A 15,679-nucleotide genomic window follows, 5' to 3' on the forward strand; every position below is an offset into this window, starting at 1 on the left:
CTTCCTCCCTCTGTTGGGCGGTGCTGCAGCCGGGATGGCCCCGCCCAAGAAGGCTTCGAGCGAGCGCACGCCCGGCCAGTCCTCGCTCAACGCGTTCCTGGGCACGCGAGACTCTCGCCCGCACCAGACGACGCTCGCCTTCTCCGCATCGGGACCTCCCGCCGCAGACGCGAGAGACCGCAGCATGGCCCCGCCTGTCCCAGACGCAGAGCCCAAGCGCGAGCGCGCAGACGACGAACAGCCCCCGCGTGCGCTGTCCTCTCCTCCTCGTCCCCTTCTCCTCGCGTTGACCTCGCCTCGTCTGCACGCCAGCAGCCCCCGCCAAGCCTGCAAAGCGCGTCGTCCCGCCCTCATCCGACAGCGAAGCCGGCGACGAGCCCAAGCCGAGCCCGGGCAAGCGCTCAAAGCTCGCCAGCGACGACGGTCAGTCGCTCATCTCGACGCGCACCAACGCGTCATCGTCGCGCTTCCAGTCTATCGAGCGCGAACTGACGCTTGTGCTCCTTTGAGCCGACTGCAGACACCGACAAAGACGCGAAGAAGCGCGCCGCGTCCTCCGAGCCCGCCGCAACCTCCTCTGCCAAGAAGCCGAAACCCGCCGCTTCCGCGTCGTCGCCCGGCGCATCTTCGAGCAAGGACGCCGCCCCCTCTGTCTCTTCCTCGTCCAACCCCCCCGTCTCCTCCTTCTTTGCTCCGCGCTCGACCAAGCCCGCCGCCGCCGCGGCAGCCGCGTCGGACAAGGCGAGCGACAAGGGCAAGGGCAAAGCCAAGGCGGCAGCGCGCGACGACGACGACGAGGACGGCGACGCGGTCATGCGCGCTGAGAAGGGGGCGAGCGAGAGCCCGAGCGGCGGAGACGGCGAGGGAGAGGACGATGAGGAGGACGACGATGACGAGGAGGACGAGAAGGCCGCCGTCAAAATGTGAGTGTCGGCGCGGGCCTTTCTCCCGCACATGCACTCGCGAGATTGCGACTTGAGCTGACCGTCTTGTGCTTGCAGCGCCGACATCTTCACAAAGTCGTCGAGCAAGCCGGACAAGGCGCAGACGAGCTGGAAGAAGGGCGAGCCGTGCGTCGTCTCCCCCTGACCGCTCGCCTCGCCTGCAGTACCCGCTGCGTTCAGGGGGGTTTGGGTCGTCCGGGAACTTCGACGCTGACTCTTGTCCGGTGGTCCGCAGCGTCCCGTACGCCGCCCTGACGGCAACCTTCTCTAAGATTGCAGCTACGACCAAGCGTCTCGAAATCTCGGCGTACCTGACGCACTTCCTCGTCGAGGTCATCGAGAAGACGCCCGAGGACCTCCTCAAGACGGTCTACCTGTGCATCAACCGCGTGCGTTCCCCAGTTCACTCGCTTTGCTCGCTGTCAGCCTCCTTCGGCGTGACCAGCGCGTTCATTGACGCCAAACTTGTGATGCACAGCTCGCGCCCGAGTACGAGTCGCTCGAGCTCGGCATCGGCGAGTCGCTCCTGATGAAGGCGATCGGCGAGTCGTGCGGGCGCACGCTCGCCCAGGTCAAGGCCGAGTACAAGAAGATTGGCGACCTCGGCGAGGTCGCGTTCAACTCGCGCACGAGGCAAAAGACCCTGTTCAAGAGCAAGCCGCTCGTCGTGAGGGGCGTGTTTGACGAGCTCAAAAAGGTCGCAAAGACGAGCGGCAAGGACGTGCGTCTCCTACTTCCACGCTCCTCCTCCCTCGCTCGCGTAGACCGGAGTTGCTGACGGGCGATCCGAACTGCACACGCAGTCTCAGGGCCGCAAAGTCGGCCTCATCAAGTCGCTTCTCGCCAAGTGCGAGGGCGAAGAGACCAAGTTCCTCATCCGCTCGCTCGAGGGCAAGCTCCGCATCGGCCTCGCCGAAAAGACGGTGCGCCTCGTCTCCCTCGCTTCTCGCTACCCCCCTCTTCGCGTCTCGCGCAGAACCGCAGCTTACGCGAAGGCGCGCGTGCACATAGGTCCTTGTCTCGCTCGCGCATGCGGCCGTGACGGCCGAAGCGAACGCGAGCGGCAAGAAGTGGAGCCGCGAAAAGCTGTCGGCGCACCTCGAGGAGGGCGCAGAGATTGTCAAGAGCGTCTTTTCGTGCGTCTCGCGCGCGCTCTCGCTTCCCTCCGTTCGACCTTCTCGGTCGAGAACCGAGCGCTGAGGTGGTATGGCATTGTGACGGACAGGGAGATCCCCAGCTACGACCTTGTTGTGCCGGCGCTGCTCGACAAGGGCGTCAACGGGTTGCAGGACGCATGCCAGCTTACACCTGGTGCGTACAAGGATTGCTTTCGTCAGTTGTTGCTAGGATGTGCACTGACGTCCAGGAAACTCGTGTCCGCACAGGCATTCCCCTCAAGCCCATGCTCGCCAAGCCGACCAAGGCCATCTCGGAAGTCCTCGACCGGTTCGAGGGCAAGGAGTTCACGTGCGAGTACAAGTACGACGGCGAGCGCGCACAGATCCACCGCCTCGAGGACGGGTCGATCCGCGTCTTTTCGCGCAACAGCGAGGACATGACGGTCAAGTACCCCGAGTTTGTCACGCAGCTCCCAAGGGTGCGTTCGCGGCGTTCCTATCTTGCCTCAACGCGTGTATGCCGCTCGTTGTTGACGCTGATACCGGATTTCTCGGGACTCGCAGTGCATCAAGGACAACACGACGTCGTTCGTGATCGACGCCGAGGCCGTCGCGTGGGACACGGAGGAGAAGCGCCTGCTCGAGTTCCAGAAGCTGAGCACGCGCAAGCGCAAGGACGTCAAGGCCGAGGACATCAAGGTCAAGGTCCACCTCTTTGCGTTCGACTTGCTCTACCTCAATGGACAGGTGCGTCCGCTCGATTCAAGGCTCGGGTACTGGTGCCGCGCTGGTGCAATCTCGCCAGTCGCGCCGGTGGTCCGCACTGTCGAATATTATTGAGCTGACCATACAGCACACGCGCAGTCGCTTCTCGAGAAGAATCTCCGCGAGCGGCGCGAGCTCCTGCGCGAGCACCTCCAGCCGGTCGAGGGCGAGTTTGCGTTTGCCCAGTCGGACGACGCGTCGACGGTCGAGGACATTCAGACGTTCCTCGACCGCTCGATCAAGGACGGATGCGAGGGGCTCATGGTCAAGATGCTCGAGGGCGAGGGGGCGAGCTACGAGCCGAGCAGGCGGAGTATCCACTGGCTCAAGGTGCGCATCTCCCGCCTGTTCCGACCGCGCGGCTCATCACTGGGTCACTGACGGATTCGTTATTGGCGCTGGGCTGCACAGCTCAAGAAGGACTACCTTCAAGGCGTCGGCGACTCGTTCGACCTGGTCGTCATCGGCGGCGACTACGGCAAGGGCAAGCGCACCAACGTTTATGGCGCATTCCACCTCGCGTGCTACGACGCCGAGAGTGGCACGTACCAGCTCATTTGCAAGATTGGCACCGGCTTCTCGGACGAGGCGCTCAAGCAGCATTGGGACACGCTCAAGCCGTGAGTCGAAGACCGTCACCTGCATCAGGACCCTGTGACATGACATAGTAACCTGTGCGTTGACGAATTACCCGACCACAGTCTCGAGCTTGCGCAGAAGAAGGCGTACTACGACATCGGGACGGCCAAGGGTCCGGACGTCTACTTCGAGCCCAAGGTGGTGCGTCGCGTCTCGATCTCTTCCGTCGCTTGCTGACCATCAGACAGCGAGCTGACGATGAAATTTGCGGACGACGTCGCAGGTCTGGGAGGTTCTCGCCGCCGATCTGTCCCTCTCGCCCATCTACTCAGCAGCGAAGGGTGCGCTGCGTCTCCGCCTGAAGTTGCCGTGCCCGCTTCCATGCTGACATAGCTCTGGACCATGTTCGCCGCTTGCACAGGCCTCTGCGGCGACCGCGGCATCTCCCTCCGCTTCCCGCGCTTCATCCGCATCCGCGACGACAAGGACCCCGAGTCGAGCACCGAGCCCGAGCAGATTGCCGAGGCGTATCGCCGCCAGGGGATCCACACGGCCGGCGGGGGCAAGAAGGGCAAGGGTGGCGGAGGGGCGGATGATGACTTCTGGTGAGAGCGGGAGCATGGGCGCTCGGTGCGACGGCAGAGCGGCTTGATGGGGCTCTACTGTCGTTGCAGTGCTATCTACTGCCGTGCCGCTTATCGCGCAATTGTTCGCGCATGGGAGCGAGCGACTGCTCAGTCGCGTCTTCTTCTCATGCCCTCAAATCTCGTCCTGGCTTCCTGCCTGCCTCGCCTCCGCGCCGAAAGCCGATGTTCATCGCAGACAAACGACTCGTCGCTTTCCGTACTCGACAAACCTTTTCTTTGTGACAGACCACCCTCGACCTTCTCATTCAGTCATACATCTCGGGGAACAGTAAGCGAGAAGGGGAAAGCGGAGCGAAAGCTTGATAGAGCATAGGGACGGCACGGGTATCAAACGCATCGAGGGTATCTACTGCGCAGCTTGGGCAACGCCCTCACATCTTGCTCGCAAAGAACCAGCTGTCGACTGCATGCAGGAAGACTCAGCATTGGCGAAAAGGAAGCGGAGGAGTCGATACGCACGGTCCATGCTCCCGTTATCCCCTCCGCCAGTGCTCATGTCAACGCTGCCCTCAAGCTCAAACCCGCAGGCGTCCAGCGCGCCGAGAATGCGACAGGCAAGCAGGCGAGAATGGTTGACTTCGGCGCCGACGCTCGTCAGCCACGGGTAGCCGCGCAGCTTGAGCTGGTAGCAGCCGAACTCCTTCTCCTTCTCGAGCTGGACACCGCGAGGCCACGACTGCGAAATCGTGATTGTCAGCAACGGCAACAACAGTTATGGCGGAAAGAGGGAACGTACGTGGACAGCCTGAATGAACGCTTGCTTTACCTCCTCGTTCGGCGGGTCAATAATCCGCACCTTGTCCGCCTCGTTGAACGTGACCGAGAAGAAGTAGCGTTGTATCGGCGGTCCCGTGCGAAACAGGAGCGTGTCCTTGTCGTAGCCTTTCTTGCTCAGGTCGACGGAGACGGCCAGATGCCACCCGACGGACGCGAGTGCGGCGAGGATGTGACACAGGAGGCGACGCGCCGGTACTGCCTCGGCACCCCAGCCGGCCCCTGCATAGAAGTCTCGCTTAGCGGAAGACTCGCAGCTCCAGCACTGCGACGCGGAAGGAGGAAAGGGAGCGCACAAGGATTCCCTCGCAGCTTGAACTCGTAGCTGACCTGGTCATACTTCCCCTGCTTCTGTATCTCGCGCGGCCAGGAACTCTGTATCGCGTTCTGGTGTTCCGGGCACAGCAAGTGGGGGAAGGAAGCGGCGATGAAGCAGACGACAGAGGCGACGGCATCAGTGGCCGCCTTTGAGCACGGCGGACACGGTAGAATCAGCCTGAAGCCTCACGCACCTGCACTACGTGGTTGCAGTCGAGCGAGAACCCGATGAGCCGGATCCGGTCGCTCTGCGCGAGATGGAGCGCGGCGTACTGCGGGGCGTCTGGGCGCTTCTGGGCGTACGAGCTGTTTGGCGGAGGCGCAACGTAGCCTGGCGGCGCTGCGGCGTGCTTGTCGTCGCTGTGCTCGGGCGGAGCGAAGGCGGGAGGTGGGGGCGGTGCAGAGTATAGCGACGACGACGATGCAGCGGGCTGGGCTTCGGGCGAACCCTTGTTGTCGCTCGAGAAGAAGCCCATGTCGATTGTGCAAGCTAGTTCGGGGCAGCGCGGAGAGGAGGGCGGAGGGGACAAGTCGAAGAACCGCGGACTACATCCGGACACAGTCGAAGACCTCGATTGTCCAGTACGAGAGACGTACACAATGCACAGCCAGATCGATAGCAACAGTGAGACATCCACAAGAGTACAAAGACAGCCCTAGCGGTGCATCATCTCGCTCATCAGCCCTCCAAGACCGCGGTTTCGCATCCGCTGCACCTCGCCCGACGCCCCGCCGCCTTCGCCTCGTCCTCCACTCCGCCCACCGTCCTCCTCGTCGTCGTCGTCGTCACTCGGCAACCCGAACGGCTGCGCCTGGGTCGGCGCGACAAATACGTCGCCATCGAGCGCCGACTCCTCGTCAATTACCTCGTCGCGCGCTTTTCGCGATCCGCCCGCCCCTCCCGCGCTGCTGCCGTGAGCAAAGTCCTGCCGCCGGACGTGTCCGGCCGTCCCCGCTGAAGAAGGACCCGCATGTCCGAGCAGCGCGCTCTGCTGGAACGCCCGGTCGTACAGCCGCGCCTTGTCCGCCCGAACTGCCGCGCCGTCTTGCGCTTCGTCGTCGGGCTCCTCCTCCGCGAGCGCGAGCCGTGACGGGCCGTGGAAGCGGCTTCGTGGCGTGCCGCGTGCGTGGTGAAGAGCAGTGGAGGCAGACGAGGCGTGCCGTGAGTGAGGGTGGTGCGACGACGCGCCGAGTGGCGCAGGGTGCAGCAGGTGGTGCGAGGCGCCGACGCCGCCTGCGTGAGATGGCGCTTCCGTCATCTTCGACAGGAAGAGCGATTGGGTCTGGTCGCGCGGGACCCAGGCGGGATTCGACTGCGTGCATGCGCGAGCCACATCAGCATGCAACACCAAGCCTGTGAGTACATGAAAGGACGCACAGCAGCAAAGGTGAGGAAGCTCTTCTCCATCTTTCCCTCGGTCGAACGCCATCTTTGGTCGCGCCCGTGCTCTTCTTGCGGCTGTACAGGCGCACCGAACTTGGGGTCACCGTGGCGCTTGAAGTCGAAGACCTGCCCGCTCACAGAGGTGAGCCTAAACCCTGGAGGAGAAGAAAATACACGACGCACGGCAAAGCTGCAGACGTAGCCGAGACCGTCGACGTGCACCGTGAACTCGCGGAAGAAGTCGACGACGGGGCCAGCACAGCTCGGCAGCGTGTACCATAGAACGAAGGGCGTGATGAGGACCGAGAGCAGCTCTTGGACAAACAGGGCGACCTTCATCTGGAAGAGCTTGCCGAACGCGACGTGGACCTGCGAGATCGCGCGGAGTCAGGATGTCACGGAGAACAGCGAACCCAACGGACGCGCCTCGGTCGAGTGCAACTTGTCTTTCCAGTCGGCGGGCATGTAGTGTGTGTGCTCGACGATGGCGCGCATGAGCTCCTCCGGGTCCACGACGCGATTCTCATCGGGGACCATGCCGCGCGCCACGGCGAGGATCGTGCCGAAGACGCCGATGTAGAACAGTACCGTGCGGCCGGGCGTGATCTCGAAGTGGAGGAACGCGTCAGGGTCGATGAGCGAGAAGAGGATGAGCACAGCCGCGAAGGAGCCGGCGAGGAAGGCGACGAAGCGCGAGAGGAGGACCGTCTTGGCTTTCGGGTAGTGGTTGATGTACTGGTCGGCAAGAGGGTGAACGAGGGCGAGGCGCTGCTGGAAGTGGTGCGGGAGCTCGTTGAATTCGCGGAACTTCCAGCGCGCAAGCGGAGTAAAGTGCCGCGAGCCGATTGATGACGGGTTCTTGTGGTACTCCTGTGGATAGCTGAAGATGAGTGGATGCGCGGACAGCATCGAGTGATGAAGCGCGCCTCGAAGTAGCGGAAGAAAGAGTAGAAGAGCAGGTAGAGCACAATGAAGGGCGCGAAGATGGCGTTGATCAGGCCCATGAGGATGAAACGCCGTCGAAGGCTGCGCCAACAGAAGGTCAGCAGCGAGCGACAGCGAAGGAAGCGACCAACGCACGCCTCGACCAGCTCGCCCTTATTTCGTTCGCTCAAGAACGCCCTCCTCACCTGCCCGTCGCGCCCGAACAGGAACCCGAGCAGACAAAAGCTCAGGTTCCACTCGAGCGTCTGCGTGAGCATGCTTTTGCCAAAGCGCTTCTTTCCCGTCACGCGCCCGACGGTGCTCCGCAGGAAAGCGGGGAGCGGGAGCGAGATGTCGAGCAAGTCCTTGTTGAAGAGCGCGATGAGATAGTTCTCCTCGCGCATGATCCGGTTCGCGACGTCGTGTGCGTCGAGTCGCTCGGTTGCGGCACCCGGGTTCGAGCGGGAGGAAAGCGCCGAAGGGTGTGTCGCGCGCAGGGCGGAGAGACGGGTCACGACCGAGTGCCACGGGATGGTCTGGATATCGCCCTGCGCTCGAATTGACCGTCAATGTCTGCCTGCGGGACGAGGAAGGCACCAGGTTTACCTCGGGCACCTCGAGCAGCTCAGTGTAGAACTCATGCATCTCCCACAACTTGCGTACGCCTATCCCGAAGCGCACCACGCGCCACGCGTAAAAGGCAGCGAAAGTAATAAAGAGTAGGAGGGTGAAGCCCGACATGCTGTTCTCAAAGGGTGAGTGGAAGGCATGCGATGAGACGAAAGAGCGAGCGTACCGGCTCGTGCAGCGCGAGATGACCACGTCGGAGAGCTTGTGCGAGTCCCACAGTCGTGGATAGTCGATGCAGCCGAGGAGGAAGGTGGAAAACCCGATAACCCATCCCACCGTGCTGTCCGTTCCGGAAGAGTCAGTCACTGACTGCATTTCGAGCTCAATGAGGCAACAAACGTACAGCAAATTGAGCGTGCGTTCAAGCCCGATGGCCCAGATGCCCTTCCCGACATAGTACAAGTAGACCTGCTGCAAGAAGCCGTCGAGGTCGGTCACGTTGACCCAGCGCCACAGCGCACGCTCCTTGGCATTCATGCCCGCCGCCCACGACCGCCCGCCGAGGATTCCGCCGGCAGGGCCGCCCCGCCGGCGCGAGCTGCCGCGAGACGAGGGTGCGGCGGACGCCGCGGGGTGCGAGGCGCGGACAGCGCGGCGGCGGGAAGAGGAATGTGTGGACGATACGAGCGGAATGCGAGCGGTGAAGTCGGGAGGCGCGTCCTCCTCTTCTTCGGTATCGTCGTGGGACGAAGCAGACAGCGCAGAAGGTGGAGGTGGGAGGGTAGCGGCAAGAGACCGGAGATCGTCTCTGCAGGAATACGAGGATTAGCGACGAACGGGCGGATACAACGCCACGAGGGGAGCGTACGTCGGCGGCGTTCGGCGCGGTCCGGCAGCCTGTGCATCCTCGTCCTCCTCCTCTTCACCGACGCCCACACCGCCAAAGGGAAAGCCCGGCCCATCGTAGCGTGTCCCGCCCAGGAGGCCCATCAAGCTGCGATTCCCGATGCTCCGACTCGCACCGAGCCCGGACCGCGTCCGCCTCGAGCTTGTTACTGAGTTTGGAGGAGATCTGCCGGCCTGACTGGCGAGCTGGGGCTGCGGTGTGGCGTGCGAGGGGGCGTAGACACTCGAGGTGGGGGTGAGGTCGGGCGAGCGCGACTGGCTCCGCCCAGGCGAGACGTGGATCGGGTCTGGTTGGAAGGGGTCTCGTGCATCGTGCATGGGTGCGAATGGCTCGTCTGTCGCCGCGTGTGCTGTGTCGTGGCGGTGCGGCGACGAAGACGATCGAGGCGTCTCTGCACCGAGTGCGCGCGTTGCCGGGGCTGGACTGAGCACAGCGGGAGATATAGGCGCAAAGGGATCGTCGTCTGCCAGCTTCGACTCGCCCGGAGCCGTGTAGACGCTGCTCTCGCTCAGGCGGGGCGGTGTCCGCTCATCCGTAGGATCATCAACGAATGGGCCGTCTGGCTCGGCTGGCGGGTTGTCGAGGTCTGCGTAGACGCTTCGAGCGGGCAGAAAGATCGAAAGCGCGGTGCCGAGGCGCTGAGGTAGCGCCATGGTCTAGAGCACAAGCAACCAGGAGCGTGCAGAGCGGCGACAAGTCGCGGCGACGGCTTCCGCGACGCTTCTCACGCTTATCCAGACAAATGTTGCGCTTTGACGTAGGGGAGTGAAACGCGGACCTGATATCGGGTGCAGACTGGACCTCGCGGTCTCACTACGTATTTGTCTCCCACTGGTAATAAGCGCGCGCGTCTTCCGCCAGGTTGCCCGACACCTTCAACCCAAGTCTGTCGACGCGTTTGGCTATGTCGACGAGCTCGGTAAAGTCGAGTCGGTGCCCGGGAGTACGAGCGCGCGCAGCTCGGCCGTCGACATGCCCGAAACGGCGTCCACGTAGAGCTCGGCGAGGCGGGGCAGCCAGCACAAAGAGTGCAGGAGGGAAGACGACCAGCTGCCGCGCGCAAACTCGATCGTCTCGAGGCCACTCAAGGCAGACACGCTGCTCGGCGGGAACTCAAACAAGAGCATCTCGCCAAACGAGAACGAGAGAAGAAGGAGGTTCTGTGGCGCTTTGAGGGCACGAAGGATGTCGAGACTGGCGGCAGGCGACAGCTCGTCCGGATCGGTGATGTACAGGTTGACGAGTTCGGTCACTGCAGCGGCGAGCAAAGGTCCGACGAAGGTCGTGCTATTGTCGCGGCTCGTGATCTCGAGGGTTTCGAGACTCGGCAAGCTGAGTGTCTCGTCAGCCGACATGGTTCGCTGGAGAAAACGCGCAGGTCTATCCTCAGCTCGGTCAGGCGCGTGTACCGCTCAAGCTCGAGCAGACGAGTGGCAGCAACGGTGCCTGCCGCAGGTCGGACAGGCGCGTTGACCTTGACGACAAGCTCGTTCAGGTTCGGAAGATGCAACGGGGGCAACGAATCGAGGAAGTCGGTGAATGCCTCTGTGACCCTTTTGAGCTTGCCGCACAGCGTCAATGCAGTGAGGCGCGGGATCTGCGTGAAAACGAGCTGAGGAAGCGCCTCGCGACCCTTTTCGAACGTCACCTTGACGCGGCGGGTGCTGCAAAGGGCGTCGGATCCGGCTGTTTGTAGATAGTTAAAGCGTACGACGTGTCTGTGCCTCCAGCAGTGGACATTGCGAAAGAAGAGGTCGCGAGCGATGGGGAGGAAGGCGCGGGAGACAAGGCCGTGATACTGGTGCCGTTGTTTGAGGCGCACAAGCTCGTAGATCTCGACAAGTAGCTCCTTAGGCAGCCTGACGAAAGGTTCGTCTGTCATCGGGCTCTGTACAGCGAGAGATTGGCGTGAGAAGGGTTGCGAGCTGATGAAAGGGACACAAGGAGTCGACGGCTTACGAGCGTGTGCGAGCGGATCGAGCACAAGCAGAATGTCTCTTTTGAGGCTGATAGCAAGTCTCGAAGCAGCTCGAGCGGGGGAAGCGGAATGGCAGTGTGCGGACGAGGGAGATCAGGACCAGCTGCGACGACCAGCCCCCCGCTTCCGCTCTTCCGTTTGAAGACTTGGGCTCGAAGGTGCCGAGACACACCGTTGAGCATAAGTAGCCGGGCGGAAGCCGCGCAACGGTCGAGTCGGGACGCTCTTCGGCAGCTTTCGCGCGCTGCTTCGCAGACATGCCTGCCCCGCTCAGAAAGTGCAATGCAGACGCTTCTCGCAGTGGCGGCATGCGGGCTGAATAGTCTGCCAGTACCTGCACCGATGGCGCGCAAAGGACAGAGTCTCACGGACAAGAGAGGAACTGATGCAAGGTACGGATGAGAGGAACGACAGACCAACGACAGACAGGGGTGCAAAAGGTGCAGGCGATCCAGCGATCCAGCCGTCTAGACCGTGTCGCTGTACACCTGACCGAGCGGCGTGAGCGAAGCGTCGGCGTTGACGTACGTGCCGACAAAGTCGCCGCTGCAAGGGTAAAATGCGAGAAGCGCAGAAGTCAGCTGCAGCCGCATGCTCCCCTCCAGTCTCGCATGACCACACGGTTCTCCACCCAAAGCCAACGTCGCGAGCGCTGAACGGCGGAAAGTACACGCACAAGCCGGCGTAACGCTCAATCCAAGGCTGCTGCTCCATCCACGGCAGGACCTGCTTGAAGAAGGCCTGCTGCTCGGCGGAAGATCCCGAGCCGGCGAATTCGGTGAGCCAGATGGGCTTCTGGAACATCTGGTACGCCTCGGTGAGGTAGTTGTAGAAGCTGCAGACGGGGTCAGAGACGCGTCAATGAGCATCTCTTTTTCTGCCGCGACGCCAGAACAGCGAGTCGCGGAAGTGCTGATAAAAAGGGGGGTCTCACTAGCCAGTGTTCCAGCTGGCATCGTACCCTGTAGACAGACGCACGTCAGCAGGCTATAGTGGGACATGGCAACGGTGAGTGCCGAAGGAGTCAGATCCTGCGACGTACAGTGAAGCGCGACGGCCGAAGTCTGCTCGTAGCACACGGTGCAGTTACCGAAGAAGTGCTTGAGGTAGTCGCGACCCATCGGGAATCCACCGTTCGTGACAGCGGGCGAGACGAGCTTGGCCTTGCCGTAGAACGGCGACATGTACGTCTTCCACGCCTGGACCGTCTCGGGGATGGTCATGTCGGCCTGGCCGACGAGGTCGGGCTCGTTGAACCCTAGAAGGTGCGTCGAGCCAGAGTCGAGGGCCGCCTGCGCGTTGGTGAACCAGTTTCCCGAGTTGTCGTTCCAGCTGGAAAGCCCAACATACAGTTTAGTCGGAGATCTCGAAAGAAGCAAACGTAAGATAACGCACAGCATCGGGACAAACTCGACACCAGGGCCAAGCTCGCCGTCAGGGTACTGGCCCCAGTTGTATCTGCGCGCAATGAGCGTCAGCGTTGCACCCGACTGAACGCGGCGTGAGGTCGCAGAAACGCACGCCCAGGAGATGTCAAGGTTGCGCGTGAGCTTCGCGTCGTTGTACCCGACGCCCTTCTTGCTGGAAGTTCCGGCGGGAAGAGTCGCAGTCGGAGCGGCCGAAGTCGTGGTCGTCGTGGTCGTCGTAGGACGAGCCGCAGACGTCGTCGTCGTCCGAGTCGTAGGGGCCTGCGTCGTCGAGCGCGAGGTAGTTGTCGGCGCGCGCGTCGAAGTCGCACTGCGCGTCGTCGTCGTGCTACGCGTCGTCGTGGTTGCCGAGGAAGATTGGGCGTTCCTGAGCGACTGCAAGAGGTCGTTCAGCTCCTGCAGGACGGACGAAAGGTCGGAGAGGAGGGACCGCGGACTAACAACCAGTTCGGCCCAGGTCAAGCGCGCAGGCTTCATCGACGTTGCAGCCGGTGCCGTCGTCGAAGAGGGAGTGGCCTGCATCGCGGCGACATACGCATTCCAGTTCATGCGCCCCTGCCGCTTGACGAGCATGCGCTGCTCGTCGCCGTCGGCGGCCGGCGCAGCGAAGGCGGTGCTCGCCAGTGCGGCCAAGGGAAGGAGATTCGCGAAATGCATGGCTCTGATGTGCGTGTAAAGTGACGGTTGAAGGACAGAGAGGCGCGTGCCGAAGGAAGGAGGACGAGAGCAAGCGGAAGAACGAGTGTGAGCGCGGTTGACGTCGACCAGCGACAAATCAGGCGTGCAAGCAAGAGTGCGCGAAGGGCTCCCAGTGCAGCGCAGCAGCACACGCGAGCGGAAGGAGGAGCAACGAGAGAGGAAGGCACGGTCGCGGTCCAGACGGGCAGCGCTGGCTCGATCGCGCTGTTCGGGCTGCAGAACGCCGAACGTGCTTCCACGCGCCTTCTCCGCCTGCGCGCGCCTCTGCAGGGCGCGCGGACGAAGGCAGAGGGGATCGCCGAAGCAGAGGAGCACGACGTCGACTTGGGAAGGCCGTCGCTGTGCACAAGGCAAGTGCGAGTCGGGCACCAAACTCAAAGTCTACGCTAACGCTCTTCGTCTGCAGTGCTGCGGATGCTTCGTCCGTGTTCTTTCGCGGCCGAGCTGCGGCGCGTCGACATTGTGCCGAGGGAGGTCACAGCGTTGCGGCCTTCACTCTCAATTTGGGACGGACACGATGTGTAGAGTCACGCGCAAGCTGTCATTCTACGTCCCGATGCAGAGCAATCTCGAGCAGTCTGTGAGACAAACACCTTTTGTCGAAACTGCTAGCTGCTCAAATGTGGAGGTCGACGAATCCGAGCTACGCTTCGTGCCGAGCCGCGGACGCCATGACCTGTGGGAGCGGGACGCTCAAGGATGAGCGTTGCTGCCCGCCATTGCGCGACGAGCCGACAGTCCAGTGGCTAGTATTGTACATGCTTTGGTTGGCAGACGCGACAATGCGCTCGGGATACGCGCAGCAGCTCAAGAGGTGCGGACGTCGACAGCCCGGGCTTATGAGCCCTCCGCGACGGAGGCGCAAGCTCGAGGTTGTCGGCGCGCCTCACCTGATAGCTCGGGATGAGGTTGAGTGAATGTTGGAAAGCACACGCGGAGACTCAGCAACGAAGTGCGAGCCGTGGCAACCGGAAGGAGCAGAGATCGGAACCTTGGCGTGATCTCGAGAGGTTAGCAGCGTGGCGCCCGGATAGAATGTCAGTCAGGAGTGATCGTTGCGATAGAGCCAGGCCAGGGCGCGCGCCGTGCTCGTGGATTTGGAGACGGCATGAGCTGCGAGCGGGCAGAGAACGCGCACGAGGAACGACTGCAGCGGGAGCGAGAGTGGCGATCTCGCGGAATCTCTGTGGGCGCCGTGCAGGAAGAAGAACAGCACCGCCTTGCCGCAACGCTGTAATGTGGCCTCGAAGACGCCGAGCCTTTCGTCACCGGTGATGACGGCGGGAGATGGAGCGAAGACGAGCATCTCCAAAGGCAGCGACAACAGCCTTTGTGGCCTGTACACGAGCTGTAAGGCACGTCTGCAAGTCGAACGGCCCACCCAAAAGCGCGATTGGCGAGACCGAGAAGCGGTGTTGAAGATCGAGGAGATGAGGAGCAGGCGGAGCGCGAACGGGCGTTGGGCAGATGCGGGGAAGCTGTGCTGGACAGTAGCAGTTCCTTGAGCACTTGCACTGGTCGTTCAGCGCTGCAGAACGAGACGCTTGCGAGCAGTCGCTGTCTGAGCCTCTCCTTCCTCCTCGCCGCCTCTCTTGGCCTCGTCCGCCTCGCACCCGCACCACGAGTGAGTCCATCCGCCTCGCGGGCTCTTCTCGACACTGACCCTGGCTCGCTCCGCAGTGCTCGACCCGCTGTCCGCAGCCCCGGCCAACCCCTCCGCCCCCGCCTACCTCTCGCGCCTCGAGCGCCTCACCCCTCCGACCTCGCGCAGCGCCTCGCTCGACCGCTCGTCCCTCTCGAGCCACACGGGCCCGAACCCGTTCCGCGACCCGTCGCTCGAGCTCTCGTCGCGCGACCCCTCGTTCGACAGCGAGGTCCTGTCGGCCCTCTCGCCCGTGTCGAGCCTCGCCGGCCGCTCGTCGTCCCTCTCCTCTACGTCGCGCGACCACTCGTACGCGTACCAGCCCACGCCGCCGCAGGAGGGGGCGGAGCTCGAGGCCGGGGAGCAGACGCCGCGCTTCGAGCTGCAGCGACAACTTGCGGACGCGGTCCTCGACGACTTGCCGCGCGTGTCGGAGGAGTCGGTCTCGAGGCCTGTACCGCCGGGGAGACCTGCATCCGCGGGGACGGATAGCTCCAGGACGGGGAAGAAGGACGGGCTGTGGTACCAGTTCCGAACCGGTTGCGTCGCCCTTCCCATCCTTTCTCTCTTTCTTTGCCGCCAAGCCGTCTGACCATCGTTTCGCCCTCTCGCAGGCTCGGGCTGGTTCGCACCCCTCGTCGAGCCCGACCAGCCGCTGACGCCCGAGCAGCGCGCGGCAGCCGAGCGCGCGCGGATCGACAAGCTCAAGGAGGGGCGGACGTCGAGCTCCGCACGGCGGGTGCGTCGGCGCAGCCCCTGCGCCTTTGCCCCTCGTTTCACCAGAGCAGCTCGGTACTGACCCGTGCGTGGAACGCGCAGCCCGGGCTGATGAAGCGCATGAGCAGCGGCGTCGAGATGGGCTTCAAGGGACGGTCGCGGAGCGGAAGCAACGCCACGATCGGGCGGTCCTCTTGAGCGGCGCTGCCACTATTCTCTCCGCATTCCTGGCGACACCTAATCGTTTTCACTGTACCCTCACTCTCTCGCATCGAGTCGGATCTGT

The 15,679-nt window shown here is 63.1% G+C and overlaps 6 protein-coding genes across 6 annotated transcripts; 2 read left to right on the forward strand and 4 right to left on the reverse strand.

Annotated features, from left to right (window-relative positions):
• Positions 1-34: 34 nt before the first annotated feature.
• JCM10292_001003 (uncharacterized protein) lies at positions 35-4,015 on the forward strand (the record flags this gene model as incomplete). The annotated part of the gene is made up of 16 exons (XM_076647521.1): positions 35-248; positions 316-423; positions 521-923; positions 1,002-1,070; positions 1,180-1,333; positions 1,423-1,665; positions 1,748-1,867; positions 1,956-2,080; positions 2,170-2,255; positions 2,330-2,541; positions 2,627-2,809; positions 2,927-3,157; positions 3,239-3,447; positions 3,529-3,607; positions 3,690-3,747; positions 3,828-4,015. The coding sequence occupies 16 exons, from the start codon at positions 35-37 to the stop codon at positions 4,013-4,015; spliced, it is 2,682 nt and encodes an 893-aa protein (XP_076507056.1).
• Positions 4,016-4,424: 409 nt separating this feature from the next.
• On the reverse strand, positions 4,425-5,621 carry JCM10292_001004 (uncharacterized protein; the record flags this gene model as incomplete). Its single annotated transcript, XM_076647522.1, has 5 exons — positions 4,425-4,456; positions 4,513-4,729; positions 4,790-5,049; positions 5,124-5,202; positions 5,340-5,621. The coding sequence occupies 5 exons, from the start codon at positions 5,619-5,621 to the stop codon at positions 4,425-4,427; spliced, it is 870 nt and encodes a 289-aa protein (XP_076507057.1).
• Positions 5,622-5,801: 180 nt separating this feature from the next.
• ATG9 (autophagy protein ATG9) lies at positions 5,802-9,583 on the reverse strand (the record flags this gene model as incomplete). The annotated part of the gene is made up of 10 exons (XM_076647523.1): positions 5,802-6,458; positions 6,524-6,655; positions 6,713-6,898; positions 6,956-7,399; positions 7,456-7,555; positions 7,610-8,001; positions 8,060-8,195; positions 8,250-8,363; positions 8,427-8,831; positions 8,892-9,583. The coding sequence occupies 10 exons, from the start codon at positions 9,581-9,583 to the stop codon at positions 5,802-5,804; spliced, it is 3,258 nt and encodes a 1,085-aa protein (XP_076507058.1).
• A 249-nt stretch (positions 9,584-9,832) lies between these two features.
• On the reverse strand, positions 9,833-10,285 carry JCM10292_001006 (uncharacterized protein; the record flags this gene model as incomplete). The annotated part of the gene is made up of 1 exon (XM_076647524.1): positions 9,833-10,285. The coding sequence occupies one exon, from the start codon at positions 10,283-10,285 to the stop codon at positions 9,833-9,835; it is 453 nt and encodes a 150-aa protein (XP_076507059.1).
• A 1,090-nt stretch (positions 10,286-11,375) lies between these two features.
• Positions 11,376-12,992, reverse strand: JCM10292_001007 (glycoside hydrolase family protein; the record flags this gene model as incomplete). The annotated part of the gene is made up of 6 exons (XM_076647525.1): positions 11,376-11,454; positions 11,585-11,743; positions 11,843-11,870; positions 11,951-12,240; positions 12,304-12,366; positions 12,430-12,992. The coding sequence occupies 6 exons, from the start codon at positions 12,990-12,992 to the stop codon at positions 11,376-11,378; spliced, it is 1,182 nt and encodes a 393-aa protein (XP_076507060.1).
• A 1,278-nt stretch (positions 12,993-14,270) lies between these two features.
• Positions 14,271-15,591, forward strand: JCM10292_001008 (uncharacterized protein; the record flags this gene model as incomplete). Its single annotated transcript, XM_076647526.1, has 4 exons — positions 14,271-14,298; positions 14,715-15,215; positions 15,291-15,415; positions 15,496-15,591. The coding sequence occupies 4 exons, from the start codon at positions 14,271-14,273 to the stop codon at positions 15,589-15,591; spliced, it is 750 nt and encodes a 249-aa protein (XP_076507061.1).
• Positions 15,592-15,679: the final 88 nt, after the last annotated feature.

The sequence above is a fragment of the Rhodotorula paludigena genome (genome assembly GCF_050403205.1).
Source record: "Rhodotorula paludigena JCM10292 DNA, Rt_paludigena_JCM10292v1_ctg9, whole genome shotgun sequence".
In the NCBI taxonomy this organism is placed as follows: Eukaryota; Fungi; Basidiomycota; class Microbotryomycetes; order Sporidiobolales; family Sporidiobolaceae; genus Rhodotorula; species Rhodotorula paludigena.